Source organism: Aulonocara stuartgranti (genome assembly GCF_965226115.1).
Source record: "Aulonocara stuartgranti genome assembly, chromosome: 17".
Lineage (NCBI taxonomy): Eukaryota > Metazoa > Chordata > Actinopteri > Cichliformes > Cichlidae > Aulonocara > Aulonocara stuartgranti.
The window spans coordinates 6,801,704-6,821,761 of record NC_138953.1 but is presented as its reverse complement, the minus strand read 5'-3'; the positions used below and the strand labels follow the sequence as shown (position 1 = coordinate 6,821,761).

The 20,058-nt window shown below is 41.2% G+C and overlaps 1 protein-coding gene across 1 annotated transcript in view; it reads right to left on the bottom strand.

The window, feature by feature from the left end:
* The window catches only part of LOC309692833 (inactive tyrosine-protein kinase transmembrane receptor ROR1-like), a 137,181-nt gene that overhangs the window by 26,299 nt on the left and 90,824 nt on the right, over window positions 1–20,058 (bottom strand). The window contains exons 3-4 of the mRNA XM_082511659.1: window positions 13,401–13,691; window positions 13,108–13,147 (exon numbers count right to left, since the gene is read on the bottom strand). Coding sequence (XP_082367785.1) covers window positions 13,108–13,147; window positions 13,401–13,691 — 331 coding nt within the window. The remainder of the gene's footprint in view (window positions 1–13,107; window positions 13,148–13,400; window positions 13,692–20,058) is intronic.

Genomic DNA, 20,058 nt, shown 5'->3' with positions numbered 1-20,058 from the left:
CTTGACACGGACATAAGAACTTACAGGCATACTCAAAAATGGTTTTGCTGAAGGTATTTTAAGGGATATGACTTGTCTTCAAGGTCCAACCTTCCAATAATAAGATAAGTTAAGGCTCCTGCACTCGTGGAAACAAACACAACTATTCATTTGGTGAAAGCGCCAGGCAAACCCTCTCACAGCTGTCGTATATATTTACAATGTGCTTGATATATGTGTACGTATGTGCAACTTTGTGTATGTTCACAGAACCTTTTTGTGATGGAGGAAACATTATAGTATTTCAACAAACCAAAAGGTTTCTGTGCATGCACGAACCTCGCCGACTCACACGAACTGCTTATCAGCCGAAGCTGCATTATAACAAAGTCAAAGTCCCTCTAGAAGCAAGCCAGCGCAAAACACCACTAGACACATATTTGGGGATTATTCTGAAGCATTAGCTAAATTAACTTTAATTTGATTGTTTACTTAGACATGGAAATGGCATGTATGGAATCACAGGTCAAATCAGATGAAAACTGTTTAAAGTGTTTGCTGGCTTGGCTGCAAAAACAACCCTCCTTGCTGTTTGGGGGATTTCTCCATCAATTTAAAATAGGAATTCTTTGAGTTCTGTGTTTATACCAAGAGACATGAAGTCAAAATGATCTCCTAATAGCAAATAATTTCACTTTAGCTCTTATTGAGGCGGTCGAGTCCTCAAGATTTTCTGATTAACAAATGCAAATGCAACTTTTTTTTAGATTCTAACATTTTATAAAAAAAATGGATATCCTGATATATCTCTGCTTTTCCACATAGTACTACATGGTGTATATAAAAAAATCACTTAACACACTTAAAATAAATGTATTGAGTGGGTTAACTTTTGGAGGCTTTGTTTATTTTTATTTTTTTGGACTGACGATGATGTGAAAGTGTCAAAGTGTATCGTTAGAATGTATCAAAGTGCTACAGAAAGCATTATCAGTGGTCAGACAAAGCAATGGCTATGGGGAAGGGTGAAATCAAAAAGGTATGCGATCCCAGTTGTAATGCATTTGGCAAATTCATTTGTGACTCATAAGACTCAGTCATGAACATGGGTGTCTGTGTGTCATTTTTCACCACACAGACTAAGAGTTTTCATGCTAAGACTGGGTCAGCAGCATTTTATAAAGTCCACTTTAAAATTGCTAAAGTGCAGGAGCAGTGTAAACTCTAGGCATACAATATATCTCTTACAGTCTTTACAAAAACAGAGCTGAACCCAGGCTGGAAAAAGAAACATAATTTAATCAGTTTTGTCACCAGGCTCCAGCAGCCCAAATTTGCTCATACTTGACCTCACCCTATCCTGGCCCACCTAAGATGAGTTTGACATCATTTCACAGCAGTGAATGAATCTGATCAAAACAGAAAAACATACGTAATCTGGGCTCTCTGCCTCACACTGACACTAATAAAACTGTAGAATTGGTCCAGTGAGGTTGCATTCATCTAGCTTTTCAAGAAAATCCAGAAAAGGAGACTTTATCAAAACCCTGAATGGCCTTTGGTCACATGCATGCAATTTGGTGGGCGCCAGGACTAATAAATGCTAAACTGATTGATAAACTGACCTGAACTGATGGAAGATAATAACACTCTCAGCGCAAACTGCATTGATCACATTAAGTGCTGCATGCCATCTGGCTTTCGCTGGCAGGACAGCGATCTAAACTGCTAACAAAAGCTTCTATATAACCTCTAAATAGACACAACGTACACTGTGCCCATTTGTTTCTCTCACACACCACCAAGGGCAAAGAAAGAGCACTTTCTCTGCATACAGTTCCCTTTTTTCCTGTGCAAAAGTGTATATGTGTGTGTGTGTTCATGGGAGGTTTAGGGCAGAGTTCAGGGAAAACCCAAATACCCTGTGTAGACCTTCTAACCCTCAGGGAGAAACTGTGATTCACAAAATATCTCTCTCTCTCTCACACACACACACACACACACACACACTTTGCCAGATCTGACCTTGACCAGACCTGCCAACGGGATCACCAACACACATACACAAAGAAACCTGGGAAACAGGAAGTCGGCCTTGTCCAAGCATGTGTGCGAAAGCTCCGTTAATAAAGAGTGGTGTATGAAAACTCATAATGTGTGTAAAGACAGACGTGTGTCACGTCTAATGCCTAATAATGTAAATTGCTTTAATGGCTAAGGCCGTCTACAATTTATGCCCCCCCCCCCGAGTGTGTGGGGCAGGATTTAGGTGGGGCTTGTGGGAGGGAGGCTGTGGTGGGATCTCTGATTTCAAACAGCCGCTGGTGCTCTGGGACCAGGGCATGTCAAAAGGGCCCGTCCCCGATGAGCCATATTAGGGCCCTGATCCCCAATCAATCAGCACCACGCTAAAAAGAATCCCAAACAAGACGGCAATTAAGCCCCGCCGAGGACTTAACTAAACATGTGAGAGAGATAGGCTTTGTAAGAGTAACTCTGTGGGCACTTCTTTGACTCGGTTTGTGAGTGTGCATTTTTGCGGGGAAAAAGGCCCCAATCTATGCAAAGTACAGAGGTTCAAAATGTCCCTGCAGAACAACCTTTGTTTTTCAAAGTGGAACAGTAAACACACTCATATTTGAACACGAAGCATCAGAGCGCCTACCGATTATGTTTTGACGACTAGACTAGAAGCTGAGTCTGATATGCAAATGCAGGTAAAAAGGAGACCTTTAATATGCTATAACTTGCTTTTTCACCTGGTGAGGTGACCACTGAACCTTTAACTATAATGCCCTTTTTTGAAAATTTCACCAGTAAATTATTTGATACACACCCCAGCTTATTTTAATGGGGTCAGGCTGGAGGATTTGATTGGCTTTCATTGAATGACCCAAACATGGACAGAATACCTTTTTATAAATTTCGCCAAGAAAGTTTCCCCGCTTCATGTTCCACGTTTTGCAGATAAACATAAGCAAATAGGGGACTGTCCACCAGCTACTGCTCTTACCCCAATTAAACTGCAAGCAGGTTGAGAAAACTCACAGAGCCATTTGCGTGCAAGTCCGAATGGCAAGAAAAAAGACTTTCAGTGTGACAGATGTGTTCCCCCTACTCCTAAAATTAAAAGAGAGAGAAGAGCCCCATGTGTTAGTCTGAAGCGCTGAAGAAAATCAGCATGTGGTCGAGAAGAAATGCATCCAAAAATTGAGAGGGCCTGTCATCCCCTCAGTCTGAATGGGTGCGATGCTTGTGGTGTAGAGCAAATCATAATCAGTCCTGGCCAGCATCAGAGAACCGCAGCCGTGTTGACACTGGCACCGAGGTGCGAAGAAGTGAAACCAAAATCCAGGGTTTCTCAATACAGCACACAAGTTCACAGTCTCAGTAAGAGTCTATTGTGACCAAAAACAGCACATGCACTATGCTGCGGGCTGGGGGGTTTAATGGGCGAGTGGTTTTGAAATGGCGGGCCTGCATATCTCTCTGAACTAACAGGACACTTTTTTGCGCCTCGTTTCAGAGTTAGCATGCATTTGGGGTTTTGTTAATATCAAATAAGGCAACCGGTTAGCCAAACAGCATGTTCACCTTCTTCCTGAAGTTAAGAAATAACGTTTGTATGCTGAATGCGACTCTATCGCCAGGGGTTGCTAGCATGATGACATAAATAAAGGAAGCAGCTACCTCGGCTTTGTCCAACACCACAGATTCACATTTTATATGTTGATTGTGTTATCTGTAAAACTGCTAAAGTGATTTAAAAAAAACCAAAACCCAGATTGTAGGGTTGCAGGAGGTTATGTGTGGTGCTTTCTGGGAGTCCTGAAGGCAGTTGATGCATTTCAGTGTTTTCAATGGACTAAACAAACAGTTTGAATTTTGTTTACTTTGGACAGCAGCAGGCTGGCTCATTCCCTGTTCTCAGTTTTGATGCTAAGCTATGTTAACCAGCTGGTGCAGATTCACATTCATCAGGCTGGTCTACTCATTGTAAGGCACCTTAGTAGCTGTGCAATAACAAGAGAGAGTTTTAAGGAAACTTGCCATATGTGGAAAAATGTAATTACCCAGAGTTTCACTGGAAGGCAGCAGATAAAATGTGAATGCACCACATAAAACACTGCAGTCAGTGTAAAAAAAAAAGAAGCTAGTAACCACAAAGACAATAGGTGAGCCTAAACTCAAAAGAAATGCTTACTGAGAAGATAACACCCTACAGAAACGGCCCTATACTGATTAAACTACGTGACTGCGGTCTCTTGTTGCCTAAGAGCTGGAAGATCTTGAGAGGGAAATACAAGATACAGCCTTGAGCTGAAAATCTGTAATAGATTCCCTAAATAATTATTCAATTTAAAAGCTTAATTGTGGTTTAATTTTGCATGCTTTGCTGATCGTTGCCAGATTAAAAAACCCTCGACGGCATCGCTGTATCCTCCCCCCTGCTTGCAGAACACACCTAGAAGGCAGTGCCGTACATCAAGTGTGCAATTACAAGCCGTATTAATAAATCGGTGCCAATTACATAGATATTGCAAGCACAAACATTTCATAACAGCTGCTCTACATGAGGAAGAAAAGACTTTTCAGGGTCTCAATCAGTCTGTTTTGATTACTGCAGGCGCACGAGCCTCGTCAAGCTACAGCATCAACTTTGTGTGGCATCTTCAAGTCATTACACGTTATGAAAACGACTTCCTCAAACTAATTTGTCAATCAGCCCCGGCACCGTGGGACACACACACGCCACGGTCCCGTCTATACATAGTCAAATTGCGCCTGGATTTTTATTTTTTTTTAACCCTTTGATGCTTTGAGTGTACAACAGGATTGCCAGCAGGCTAAAAGGCAGAGCACGCCTCCGGGCCGTTGTCTCCTCAGCTCCAAGGTCGATTTAATCTAGTGTGTTGACAGCTGGCTAATTACAGAGCCTTATACAGTGTGTTGGTTGGTTTCTTGCCACACAGCCACATGCACACTGAGATACAGAGGACATATGTATATACACACATACACACACACACACATACAGGAAAAGTTAAGACTGAATGTGCGTTTACACTATATTACAGTTAAACACACCTGATTGGAGCAATCACCTCAAGTCATCAAGTTACATGTAAACAAGAGATCGACCGGCAAATTAATCGCAAGCTTATAAAAAGTAAAAAAAAGATATTACACACACACACACACATATATATATACACACTCACTACAACAGAAATTTTGATACAATAAAGACTTTCAGCTCTTGATGGACACTAATGATGAGTAAACCAGCACAGCGCGTCCTTCATCGAGCGCATTCAACCGTTCACTTCCTAAAAAGGGGGATACGTCGAAGCGAGTGAAAGGAAGATTAAGTGTAAGCAATGAGCAGAAAGGTTAGAGCTCTGACCAAATAAAAAAAGGAGCCAGAGAAAACAGAGCTGAGAGAATCTGTTCTCTGTTAAACCTGCCTCTCTTTTATTCTTCGGCACAGAGTGGACTGAGGAGAAAGGAGGCACAGGAGAGGGAAAGGAGGAAATAAGAAAAAAAGAAAACAGCCATTTTTGTGATTTTCTTAAGTTTTTTTTTTTTTTACCAGCGCCGAGAGAAAAGCAGCGGGGGAAAGTTTTGCGAAATTTAAACAGCCTCGACAGCCGGGGTGCAGTGTTATTAATCTTTTCAAACAGCGAGAAAACCCCTGTATTATAAACACAGACAGAGACTCTGGGATCGGCGGCTGTGTTACGTAAAGTGTGTTTATTGCTTCTGTCAGATTAAAACTGTGTATATCCAGTAAGTCAACATCTTTATTTTGAGGGGGGGAAACATATATAAGCTGCTGTTTCTGAAAATCTGAAAAGGAACTAGGAAATAGAATAGAATAGCCTTTATTGTCATTGTACAGAGTACAACGAAATTGGAGTGCCACTCCCTTGGTGCAAGTTTCAATAATAAATATAAATGTAAAATATAAAAAGTACAAAAAAAACAATCGTAAGTACTCAAACAATAGTATGTACAATATATACAGGATAGCAGCATTAATATAATGACAGTATGAATAGCAGCATAATATAATGACAGTGACGGTATGGAATAGGTTCAATTGTTTTTGTGCTTATTTACTACGGTGATAGCTCTGGGAAAGAAGCTATCCCTGAATCTGTTTGTCCTGGTTTTATGTGACCTGTACCGTCGGCCTGACGGTAATAGTTCAAACAGTTGGTTGCTGGGGTGAGAGTGGTCCTTGATGATATTGCCAGCTCTGCTGAGGTACCGAGAGTTTGCAGTGACCTCCAGGCTGGGCAGAGAGCAGCCAGTGATCTTCTGGGCTGTGTTGATGACCCTCTGCAGTACTTTCCTGTCTGCAGCTGAGCACCCTGCATACCATGTTGTTATGCCGTACGTTAGGATGCTCTCTATGGTGGCTCTGTAAAATGTCACCAGCAGCCTCTCCTCCAGGTTGTTCCTCCTGAGCACTCTCAGAAAGTGGAGACGCTGCTGGGCCTTTTTAACCACCGCTGTAGTATTTGCAGTCCAGGAGAGGTCATCAGATATCTGCACGCCCAGAAACCTCATGGAGTGTACCCTCTCCACACAGCTCCCGTGAATGTAAAGTGGGGCCGGGTCTGCTCTGCCCTTCCTGAAGTCCAAGATAAGTTCTTTAGTTTATCTTGGACTTCAGGAAGGGCAGAGCAAATAACCTGTAATCTGTAGGAAGATGGAAAACACATCCCAGCAGACACAAAACACCACCGGCATTTAACTTACGTTAGTTGTGTTTCTTGTCATCTAGTAAATGTATGATCAATATTATTATGGCTCTGCTTTTGGTCTCCACCAGTATAGAGGAAAAATATCTGGTCTGCTAGCTGCTAATCACACCTGTGTGCCTTTCACTTCCATGCAGAAACTGTATTGTGGGTTTTGGGTCAAAGCTCTGCAGAACTAAAAGGAAATGTAGAGTTGGGTGATACCTCTGTGGGTTTGGCACCAACACAAAAATCTTTCAGGTTTTATATTTTACAGCTGCTTTAACCATATGAATGATGCAAACTTCCAAGTCATGCATTCAGTGCCTCCCTTTAGTGTTTTAACATTATAATTCAAGTTAAAAAAGGCATTTAAAGATCAGGTTCAGCCTAATGTGAGTCTCGTTCGAATGCAGACAGAAAAAGAGAGTAAATAACTGCATCTTCCACTGTTTTAGGCAGCTTTATCGCAGCGTGGGGACTTTAGATGCTAGCTTTTTCTGGGAGTATTTAACTGCCTCTGATGTGAGCTTACATCGGAATCTCACGCCGGCTCACGCGGCTAATCACACCTGAGCGCCCCCGACCGGACTCCGGCATCAAAGAAAAACATGCAACTCCCAAATGTTAATGGTGCCATCGTCCTCCTACTCTGCTAACAGTATTTGTCTTTCACTCCCTTCACCCCACTCGCCGTGCATAGGCAGAAAAAAAGGGAATGAATAAAGTTGGGGCGCTCTAATTTTGGCAGGCGAGACTTTTCCCCCCTCTCCCTGTGTTTGTGCAGGCTCTGTGAAAACATCTCCAAGGTGGAGAGAAGATGGAGGAGAATGTCAAGCAGGAGCCCTGACACAGTAATCTGCTTCTTAATTATGGTAACTGCTGATATAATAGTGGACTGTGGACTGAATCAGCGCTTTAGATTTGATGCGAGTCAAAAGTAACTCACAGCAATTAGGCGTTGAAGCTTAACTTGGACAGATGACAGGTGGACCTGAAGGCACATTTTCAGATATTAGAGGAAAATACACCATGCATGGCTGTAAATATAAAGCTACAATGTTTGTACAAGTGAAATGGCTTCGATCAAAGGCTGGAAACACGGACATAGGAAGCCTCAAAAATAACACTTTCAGCTTATCACTATAAAACAATTAAAAATACAGTTCATATTGTTGTGCTGCAATTTTATTGTTGGACAATAGCAAAGGATTTCTGGTCTGCACTCGGACAAGTTAGGCCCACACTTGTCTGTTGCAACCACAGGAGTCGCCCCCTGCTGGCCACCTGCACTGGCTGCACTGGCCGCAAGCTACGTCGCGTTTTACATCGAATTTCTAAAATTTAGAGCAGCGGCGCTTGCTTGCTTCGCTGGTGTATGAAAACACAACTGATTCGTGCAACATATCCATCACATAAGACAAAATAACATTACAGGCACTACCAATGAACACTAATTTACAGTAAGTTAATATTAAAAATGTACATATACACTGTGGTGGGGTGTGGTACATGGCTCAGCTGTAGGGGAGGGGTGGTGTCAGGGGAAGGCTGACTGACACAGCTGATTTTCATGGTATAATTATGCCTTCCCTATTTGAGTGGGATGCTGGGACCTGACAGGAGAGCTGTGTGTACTACACAGGAGAGAGGCGGCTGTAAAGCTGCCTAACCGGAGTGGCTGCAAAGCAGTGTGCCGTGGGTCATCATGTACACATAACTCATCTCATCCAACTCTTAGCAAAAGTATCCTAAAATGACAAAATTTGCGATTAAGAGGGTTGCAATAGTGGCATAATGTTTCGGCTGTAACCTGAAAATTAAAAAATTTTCAGGTTTCCACTGTTCCATACCTGGAACAACAGAAACAGAAAGAATAAGTAAACAGACATGCCACGCATAGCCACATATCCATATTTAATTACTGACCATCTATTGGTGCTGCTCATTTTTAGCTGTTGGCATCTGGAAAGACAGAAGCCCTGAAATATCTTCATTTCACCAAACCTTTAACATTCCAAAATGCCATGCTTTAAACTTTAAGATGTCTCTTTCCATCTCTCAATCATCTACGTGTCTTTCCCCCCCTAATTTCAGACCTGCTTTACTGCACTTCCTTCCTCTGGTCTCAGGCAGCTCCATTCAACACAAACTGCTTGGATTGTGAGCTGAAACCTCGAGGCTCTCCGCACTAAAAACCAAACCCTCGGGACACACACTGTAATCCTTTGCACACCACAGAGTGTATACTTTTTAGTTCGGCTCAGAGGGGATGGAAATCTCAGCCCAGGCTGAAGCAAAGGCAGCACAGAGGACCTGAAGTTTGCGTTCAGGTTCAACAAGGTGGGTGGCGAGAAATTTTCCCCAAAATTTATGAGCAATACTTGCGGATAATTCTTCCCTACAACACCGCTGTCACTTTCAGCTTCTTGGGAGCAGGAGGTCAAGTCAAGTCAAGTCAACTTTATTTGTCAATTCTGCCACATGTACAGGACATACACAGAATAGAAATTGCGTTACTCTCAAACCCTAGTGATTAGAAAAATGCAAATAAAATAATTAAAAAGTAAAAATTTAAATAAATACAATACAATTTTACGTATAACAAAAAAAAAGCTATGCAATATACAATATACAAGGTGAAAGAAAGAAAAAAAACAGTGCAGGGTAAATGAATACAATTCACACAAACTGACAAGCTTCTAAACCAGATGTCTTTCAGATAACTCTAAAGGAGCAGACGTTTTGATTGCTGAACAGCTGTGGTATGAGGTAAGTGGCCAAAGGTCACCAAGTGTCATCATTAGGTGAACTTGTCTTCTTGATGGCTGCCACCCTAACTTTACAGCTAATAAGCTGGCCGTGACACTAATGATGAGCAGCAGCCCGCCGCCACCGCACCTCCACTGTTGTCAAAGGAGGCACCTGTCTATTTAAATGAAGGCTGTAATGACTGTAATGACTCGAGCTCGCGCTGCTTCCGCTTGACTGCAACCCTTTCCTTTAAAAGTCGACAGAAAAGAAAACAAGGTGAGGAGAAGGTAATTTCTTCCACACCCATGGCGTACAATGTGTCTAGTTTGTTGAAGAGCTAACTCGATGAGCTTTTCAAGGCTCAGGCTGATCACTGTGTTCTGCTGGATCAAAGTTTTCTTTGTGCCAACTTTTATCACTAGTATAAAGCCTTTGAAAGCAGTTTATAAACCTTAACAAACGTTACCATAAAATGATGTGTGACTATGATGCAAGAGCAGAAACCTCATGGTTTAAAATGATACTTTGACAATGAAAATAAATCTTTTATACATAGCATATGGGTGTATTTTAACTAGAATGCTTGAAAATTGTGGTTTTGTGTGACAACTGGAATGTTTGGCACTGTCCCAGTTATAATAACATACACTTGTTCAAGTGCTAGTTTCAAACCAAGCATCCAAAAGGGGAAGAACGGTGACTTGAACGTGGCATGATTGAAAGAGTTGATCAGCTGGTGTTTTTGCATGCAACCATCTCTAGGGTTTACAGAGAACGGTCTGAAAATGACACACAAAAAAAGAAAATGCCTTATTGGTGTTAGAGGGCAGTGGAGAATGAGCTAATGGGAAGGGAGAAGTAACACAAATAAGAAAAGATACTTACTTTGTGACTATAAGGTGACAATCAACCGACAACAAGGAATAAAAGTAGGTTTTAAAAAAATAAAAAGAACTATTTAAACGAAAAACCTGTTATACCCAAAATATGCAGAAGAGCATCTCTGATCACACAACACAAACATTGAAGGGCTACAGCAGCAGAAGACCACAAAAGGTGCCACTGCTGTCAGCTAAAATCACAACTCAGCAAAATGGGACGACAGGAGATTGGAAAAATGTTCGAAGGTCTGATGAGTCGCAATTTCTAACTACAACGCTCACACTGCATGGTCAGAATTTTCTATCTTGCCTTGTACTAATTGTTCAAACTGCTGGTGGTGTTCTGGTTTTTCTTGGCACAAATTGGGTACCACCAATTAAGTATTGTTTAAATATCTCAGCCTGCCTTAGTTTTCCCCTCATAGCATAGTTTCAGGAAGGCCATGGAAACATTCCTCCTCCCATTTTTGTCCATATTGACGTGACAGCATCGTATAATCGACCATACTTTGCTCATCAAGAATTAAAGCAGTTCTGAAAGCAAAAGAGAGTCCGATCAAACTCTAGTAAGGTGTATCTAATGAAGTGGCTGGTGAGTGAATGTCAGTATGTAGCAGAAGGAGGCTAAAATCACTTCCTCCTACTTGAAATCTCATTCAATTTTCCATTTCAGTTTATTTCCAGCACGACCGTACTGCGAAGCCAAAAGTCTCTTTGAAATTTCTTCTTTTTATTGATGTTTCCCTTGAGAAAGTGCATTGTGATTCTTTTGTGAACCAACTGCATCATCTGTGAAAGCTGTAATTTGGCTGCACAGGAAGACACCAAAAAAAACATGTAAACAAAAAGAAACGGCAGAAACAGATGTTTTAAGAGGGAGCGGGGCGCGTGTGCACGAGGCCGTGCATGAGGCCGCGCTCATGCCAGCGTGTGACTGGATATACTAAGTGTCTGACATGCGTTTTGTGCCAGCAGTTTTGATTCACAGGACGCCGCATGGAACATGGCAGCGAGCCTCGCCATAATGTCATTGGGGAAAATCATCCAGCTTCGTCTCTTTTGATCCTGCAAGAATCAAACGAACTGAAAAAAATTCAAAGAGGTTTTATCCAATAACCGGGGAGACGTTAAAACAAAACGAAGGAAGCATGCCAGACACAAAGAAAATTTTGATTTGGGCAGCGTTAGAGTGCCAAGAACATGAAAATGTTTTATGGAACGTATTTTGATGCTGTCTAAAAGAATTTTGTAGAACTTGGTTTTTATTTGCCACTTAAGGCCTCCTTTAATTTTATTTGCATGTTCATATTAGAGGATTGGCATTGTGGGTGCGTTTGCTGCTGGTATCGAATTAGGTGACTTTAAAGTATCATTTAACAAAAACCACTTACAAAATATGCAAGTCTTTTTAGACAGCATTATTTAAGGGAGAGTTCAAGTAATCGACCAAGGTCACCAGAAGACAGAATTCATTCTCGCTTTATACTCCTGGATCTGCTCTTTTCTGAACTCAGCTGTTTCTGTCAAATTTTAAGGCCCACTTACAGGGCAGAATGACTGTAATCAGAAGTTAGTGAAGGTGGGCTCTGATTATGCAGCTACCTTTGGAAACTATTCTAATAGTTGTCAAACACTATTGTTATTGATGTATATACTGAGGGGGGAGGTTGTCAAACTTCGTCTTTCTAACTTAATTATAGACTAGAAATCAGATCAATGCTTTCAATGCATTTTGTCTGTCAACACAAAAAAACAGCAGGTCCAATTTCATGAAACTTGGTGGAGTGATGCACTGTGGGCATTCTGTTATGGATCTGGATCATTTTTATTCGTTTTCCTCTAAAACTGAATGAATGGCACAGGTTTCGCATTTGTTAACATTATGAACCAAACCCTGTTTGCTCATTAAAGTTGTTGTGTGTGTAAGTGAAGTAACCCACTTTCTCCAATATGAGCATCAGTGTATTAGATGCTATATAGAGACAAAGCACTGTGTGTGTCAGTGTCTGCTTTGGGCCCCAAACTCTGCGCGCAAGTGTGTGTGTGTGTGTGTGTGTGTGTGTGTGTGTGACGGCCCAACAGTCCACATTCCAAACCGTGGACTGAAATATTCAAATATGGACCATGTGCGTGTCTACAGTTGGGTGGAAAAGCTTTCTAGAACAAGAGAGATCTGAGCTTTAAAGGCTCATATTAAATATTCATTTAGTTCCCCATGAGACCTGTACCAATAAAATGGAAAATTACAGACCAGGCCTTGTTATAAAGTGAGTGATTACTCAATGAATATGCTTTATAGGACGTCTTAGGGTAGCTCTTTGCAAACCAGCATTGAATTGCTGTAGCTGGACAAACAAATCATCGCTGTGTTTTCCACTTTCAAAACTGCATGTGCAGACTTCAGTATGAAGTAGGAATGCTCCATACACTAATATGTGTCTTTAGTTAAAATAATTATCAGAGTAAATATTAAACAAAATTACAGTGTATATTATCTTTTTGGTTCATAAGACCTGCAAGTTGCATGTTTTACTAACCTAAACCGATGAGGTGCTTGTGACACATGCACGAGCAGGTCTTTCTTTAGTTTTAAAGTTCCAGCAATATGTAAAATGCAATTCTCTCATAATCTGCAAGTTGTCTGTGGGATCTGCTCACAAACGAACTTATCTGAAGCTGTCCCTTGTATTGTGGTAATGAATAGACTGACAGAGAGAAAAATGGTTAGAGGAAAAGCGACTTACATGGGCTCTTTTGGCAGAGACGTAGGGAGCGGATCTGGATCTGGAAAAGAAGACAAGGGGATTTTTTTACTACAGGATAAACAATATTGTTTCCAGATTTTTCTCTGTGCAAGCTGCCAGCTACAAGAAGAATCAGCTGAGATGAGTGCTGCTATGAGGAGCCAGATCTCTAGGAAAAGAAATAGAAATAGGTGGGGGGGAAATGGACGGCAGTAAGTTTTTAAAAGTTTGGCTGTTTTATCAGTTTGAGATGCACAGATGCTTAGATGCTACTGGTAACAAAGTCTTCTCACCGAACTTGACAAACAGCACGCCCGTAGTGGAAACAGAGCCCTGGATGTTGGTGGCCACACACTGGAAGTATCCCGTGTCAGTAGTGTCCAGGCTGCGGATGCGGAGGCGTGATCCAAACAGCATGGACCTGTAGGAGACCCGCCGCGGCTCCTGTACCACAGGAGCGTCGTTCTTAAGCCAGCGCACAGTGGGTGGTGGGTTTCCGGAGACACGACACAAAAGCTCGGCCGTCTGGCCCACGGAGGTGGTTATGTTGTTCATGGGAGCGTCGAGGCGGATGAAGTGAGGTCCTGGTAGGCAGTGTAGGTAGGATAAAAGAAAAGAATACGAGAGAGAGAAAGAAGAGACAGATGGTGATCATGTGGAGGTGACTAGAAGAAAAATGCCCTTTGCATGCATTCTTTACAGATTATGAAATGTATGTATTTTCTTTGTTCTTTTTAAATGTACTTAAAGATGTTTGTAGTGCAGTAAAAACAACTGCAAAGTGCAAGTTTTTGATTTTTTGCCCTGTTGAAGCCAAAGCCAATTTATTATACCTGATACACACACACATATACATATACATATATATATGTATGTGTGTGTGTGTGTATGTATATATGTATGTACGAACAAGACCATGAATGAAGAAAATCAAGAAAATTGTACTACACAGCCCAAGAACGATGACATAAATCAAACAACACTTACTGTACTACCTCAGAGCCAGATATTAAATAAAACATGCTGCTGTGTGAAAAAGAAACGCGGTAAAACAAACTCCGTGTTTTCAGACACACATATTCAGAGCCTGGTTTCACAAGTTATTTTGTGGTTGCCACTGTTGTGACACCTAATTTCTCTTTTCATCATGGCTGTATGATGCCAGAGGGTTTCCCCCTCAGATTTATGTGTATGAGCTCATGAGGCAATATCACCTGCGTTGCGGTCTTCGAAAAAAAGAAGAATCAAATTTAAAATGACTGGTTCCCAGTGTTTCGTGCCTGTTTTCAAACAGTCAAAACAAACAGCTCTTGATTACTGTTATGAATGAGAGGAATGATTACAGCGAGCAAAAAGTGCCTCGCCATCAAAACCAATTCATGAAGGGTAATGCTATTAGAACACACTGCAATACAAAGAAGAACTAAATCGTGATTCCCTCCAGAACCGTATTTTTCCCCTTAAGCTGGTCAGTAAAAAAAAAAAAACTATCTGGAGGGCCACCTAAGAGTTTAATGTGCAGGAAAAACATTGGTCTTAATGTCATGAAAAACCTCTGGAAAGTTCTCTCAACCCCAAAACCTGTGTTAGGTATGCAGAAATGCTCCTGGTTACACAAACTGGCCAAGACAAACAAATGAGGAAAAGCACATAGGCCTACAGAAGAATCTCAAATGAAAAATGATGTGTGTGAATAGAGAGGTTGATGGGTATAAATAGAGGCGCACACTTACTTGTGCGAGTACACCAGCACTCAGATTTTTACTACTGTATTCCATGCAAGATTAACTTCAAGCTTTTCCAAGGAATGTTAACAGAAAAATGTTAGAGAGCGGTCAGAAAATTAACCGTATCAACATCGACATCTATGGAGGTGAACATGCTGGTGATAGAAGAACTGCATAAAACAGTGCTCATTCATATTACAGCCTCGTTTGAATAAACTTTACTTGGGTTGGAGTGCGGGCCAGCTTTCTTTCACTGTGAGCATCCTGTGTTGTGGTTGGTGGAATGATGATGCAGTGTCTGTACAAAAGTTGGAGGGGCAGTCAGGCAGAAGAATGTGTAGTGTAACTTAGTAAAACGTGTACAGTGTAAGACGAAAAACTGCAATCACGCAAAAGGTGTCCACCTACATATTGAGCTTCATCGTGGGCAGTCTTTGTTTAAGGCTTTTGTAAAAGAAGAGAGAAGTCATCGGAAAAAATGTGTCTACTTTATGTTCTTTGAGTGTTTGGTGTAAAAACCTGAGCACATGGCCTCTATCTCAGTGCATGTGCTTGGCAGGTTGTAGAACACACACTCACAGCTTCTTCCATAAAGACTGAGGGCTTAACACAGCACTGTGGTACTAACAAGTACCACCCCACCACCGTCTCCTCTCCCCATTTTTCACCAACCTTAATATGACCTCTTTTCTTCATGTGCTCTACACAGTCCTGTATCTCAACATTACAGCAGCGAGATCAAACCCTTCAGGAGGTCGATGCTTTTAAAGTCAGCTGGAACAATGACTGTAAACCTTCATCCAATTTTCCTTTTTATTTACTCCTCCACTCCACCACTGATGTGTGCACTTCATTTCCACACATAAAAACTGGAAATGCTTTAGCATGACATCACGTAGACACAATGCTCTGTCACAGGGCTTTGCCGAAAGCTGTGAACCTGTTTCATATTTATCTATGACAACGACACACACAAACAGAAAATATTCCCCGAGTGAAGCCGTCTCCGCGTGCCACTTGTTGGTTTTCATAACTTGTTTATCCAGCCGTTTTGCTACTTTGTGTTTTGTTTTACTTTTAAATTGAATTTGTCCAATCCGATTATGTTACTGTTTCTAACGATCTTAAAAGTCATGAGACGACCATAAACATACCGAGATCGGTGGCGAGATTACGTTCCGTGTCTGTTAAGTCCAGTTTCACGCACATTAGGCAATGATATTTTCTTATTTAACTTCACTGTGGAGCGCTGTGTATACTCAATTTGTCGCATTAACCCTCTCACGGCTGCAAAAGGTAAAAATGTGCTCTGACCTCAAGTGTGGTGCAATCTATCACTGCCGTTCAGTCAAAATGCACTGGAAGTCCAGAAATCGGTTAAAGAGAAGAAAACGCTCTGGAATTTGTTGCTGATTTGTTTCTCAAAAGTAATTATGAGTCTGAAAGCATTCATTAAAGCAGTTAGACAGCTTTTAAACTTAAGGAGTAATAATTACGCTATTGGCATAATGTGCCTATTTCCTGATACTTGGTTTGCTTCGGGCTCTGTTTCTCTCCGTAGTTTACATTTTACTGCAATTTTTATGATTTCTGTCTGTACTGAATGTTGGAATGTCAGTAATCTGGTACTTCAGGGATGTCAAATCCCGGGTCTCATACAACCCACTTAGATTTCAAGTGGACCGGGCCACTCAAGTTTCCCCTTTCAGTCAGTGTGAACAAGTTTAACACCTCAGATATCTTAATATGAGACAAATAAGTATCATTTTAACAGCTAGAAAATATTCTGGTAGCTCACTGCTCAGCTTTACTGTTGATTCAAAGAAAATGCCCAATATTTTCCATTTTAATTTTAAATTGGAACTTTTCTGTCATTTAATTTTTTATCTATAACTTTATTACTTAGTTGTTGTATGAATGCCCTTGGAGAGGAAATACCTTCAAATGTATGAAAACACAGTTAAAAGTCCAAAATTTATGCCCTTCTTCAAAATGTCCAAAGGTATCCATTGGGCCCGATCGGAGTCTTTGGTGGGCCGATTCTGGCACCCAGGCCTTATGCTTGGCAACCCTGTTTTAGTGAGTGGACTACGCCGTATTACTGCTTTTCCATTGACAAGAGGCTGGTGCCTAATGTACAACTGCTTCCATGAATTTTCATTAGTTGAGTTGATGGAAAATAAAAATGCTCTTTGGAGCGGTGTGCCTGCACACTTCATTAGCCGTTATAATAACTCATAATAAAGCAGCGGGGAGCAGAACGAAGAGCGAAAAAAGAAAAAGAGACAAGAGGAGAAGACAAAAGAAGAGAGGTCAAGAGGAAAAAAGAGAAGGAGGAGAAAGATGTCCTGCCAATGCCTGTGTAACAAAGCCACTCTGTATGTAATTGTCCCGTGGTGAGTGTTGTGGTATTTGGCACAAGGAGGATGCTGAAACTCAAACCCTTTCTGCGGACTGTCCCTTTAATGTGGCAGGGGAGCTAAATGGTGTCCTGTCATCAGCCTGCATTTTCCTTGCAGTAGTTTTTGCACAATCAAACGCTCACATGCAGGCACATGTATGTAAACACCCGCACACCCACACAACCGCCAAGGAGACAAACTATACGTGCTCGAAAACTGCACACATTACTCAGTACCTTTTCACGACATTGTATTCTATATGGTTTCAGTGAACATACATACAGTAAGGGTGTGACCGTCGGGGCTCCTGTCAACAAAACGCAGGTTCAGAAACACGAGTGGCTGCAAAGCTAACTAAACATATTCAACAGATACACTGAAGGCCTCGCACTATAGTGCTTCCAGCTTCCAGCTGTGGGTAAAGGTGAAGTTAATTAAAGCTGGGTCACTATCCAGCAAAGCAACAGAGGAAAGAAAGTAAGTAAAGAAAAAAAAGGGTACAAAATGAAACAAAGAAACAGAGAGCAATAATGAAAGAAAGCCTGCAGGGAAATGAGTTCAGTAAACTATCATCACCCCTGATTTCAGCCCAGTAATGAGCCTCTTTCAGCACGATAACTTCCTGCTACTGATGCATACTGATAGAGCCACGCTACCTGAATTGTGCCTGTTTGGTCAATCAAAACCATCCCCGCCTGCAGACAAAACAAGGGGTGCAATCACCCTCCATCCATCAGATAAGAAACAGATGTAAGCACAGGAGGGCTGAGCACTAAATGACAAACACATACACATATACTTTACGTTTATAGTTTTTATATTTGATGATGTGGAAAAATAAAGCTCTCTGGATGATTTGTTTGGATCTCATTATATTTATGACTGTTTTTGAAAAATCCTTGATTGGTCAACATAATCATTATCTTCACTAAACTGCTCAGTCTTGTCCAGAAACTGGTGTGTGTCTGCTTTTGTGTACACAGAATTTTCTGTGGGAACGAAGCTGTGGGAGAGTTGGAGTTTCGAGAGATGAATTAAGCAAACCAGACGAAATGAGAGAGCCAAACTAAGGTTCGAGTTAAATACAAACTTTAAGTTGAGCATTTTCCAGTCAGTGTTTCTTTGTGAGAGGCAGATGTTTGCTCTTTTAGCCAAAGATAAACTGTGGAGAGGGGGTGCAATTTAACGGATACATATGGGCAACGACGTTGAGAAAGTACCCAGAAACCTATCGCATCCCACATACATCGTACTTACTGATAAGTTTGTTCTCTTGCAAAAGCATTGGACTTGTCATTGAACACATGAATCCACGAATCTATCTGCAAGCAGCTAAAGCAATCATGTGGAGGTTTTTGATGCAGCCCCTTCCTTGTGACCGACTTCCCCTAGCAACAGCAGGCAACCTCCAACAAACCTTCAGCAACCATTTGTGGAATATACATTTTTTCTTCCTAGTGGCCTAGTGTTGCCCGCAGGTTACTCACAGTTATCTGGCCTGTGTGTTGGTCAGCAATCGATTTTTTATTACCATGCTCAAACAAGCGAGCTTGTGACAGCAAATTTTCTGGGAGTTACGAGGAGACCTTTTATTTTAAAATGTTCTTCATATCAGCAGTACAGGAATCAGAATAATGGAAATGGAAATAAAGGAATAATGTTTATTTGGGAAAAAAAATCAAAGTAACCAAGGAAGGAAGACATTCTGGTGAAGCTCAGTTCCATGCTTAAGATGACTGCTTAGAAAGAAAAATCAGAGACAAGTGAGGGAATCAGAGTCCAACTCTGTTTATATAATGTCCATAATCTGCGTTTATGAAATGAAAACTGTGCAAATCAAACATGAGAGGACTGTGGAGTACACTGATTATGCAGTGCAGAACCACAAGAGTTACTGTGCTGTTCCTCTGTGAAGCCAAGTGTTTTGGCCAGCTCTAACAAACAAGCCCACCCAGGGCTCCATATATGCTTGAAGCTAAAGACACAACAAAGAATAAAATGGATGCTGTGCAAAGAGAAATTAAGTCATATATTGTCCTTAACTCCATCCCTATATATAAAAACAAACACAGGCATTTTTTCCACAAAAAACTGAATAGATTTGATGCATGTCATTTGGGCTGATTGTTCTCTTTGTTCCCTGATTGCCAAGACTTTGTGGAACAATTTACAGTTTTTTCTGATTGCTTAAGCACATTTTTTGTAACTATTGGCTAATTTTGCAAAACTCTTCACACAAATAAGAAAACCTGTCACCCAATCATCAAAACATTGTAGTTCTCTTGCAAAAGCAAACACAGCTAGATTAACTCTTCACACCTTCATAAAAATGGTGTTTCCGTATCAAACAGTACACACAAGCCATCATCTACTAAGCACACAATGTGCCAACTGCACACTGATGGTATGAATACAAAACACATCTGGCTTTTGCTTTCTCTGTGCACAAGGTAGGCTATGTCAGTTTGAGCTCATACTTCTGTCATAGATCCATAAGCATAGAGGGATCCAAACTTCAAGTACTGGTGTTTATTCAAACACATCAAAACAAACACAAGTGTTTATTTCCAAGTATAGGATTATTTGCAATCGCCATAATGACTATATGGGTTACTTGGTCTGCAGTGAACATGCTTCCTCTGCCCCAGCATCTGGTCATCTAGCAATTCTGTAAAGTAACAATTTCAGTATTTTTACATCAATGGTATTGGTGTGTTTCTCATTGGCATATGGCAGTGCTACAAATCTTTGTGCGAAGTGACTGTACTAACCGATTCTCATTTCAAGATGTCCTTATGGTACTTGCTACAGTGTAGCGGCTC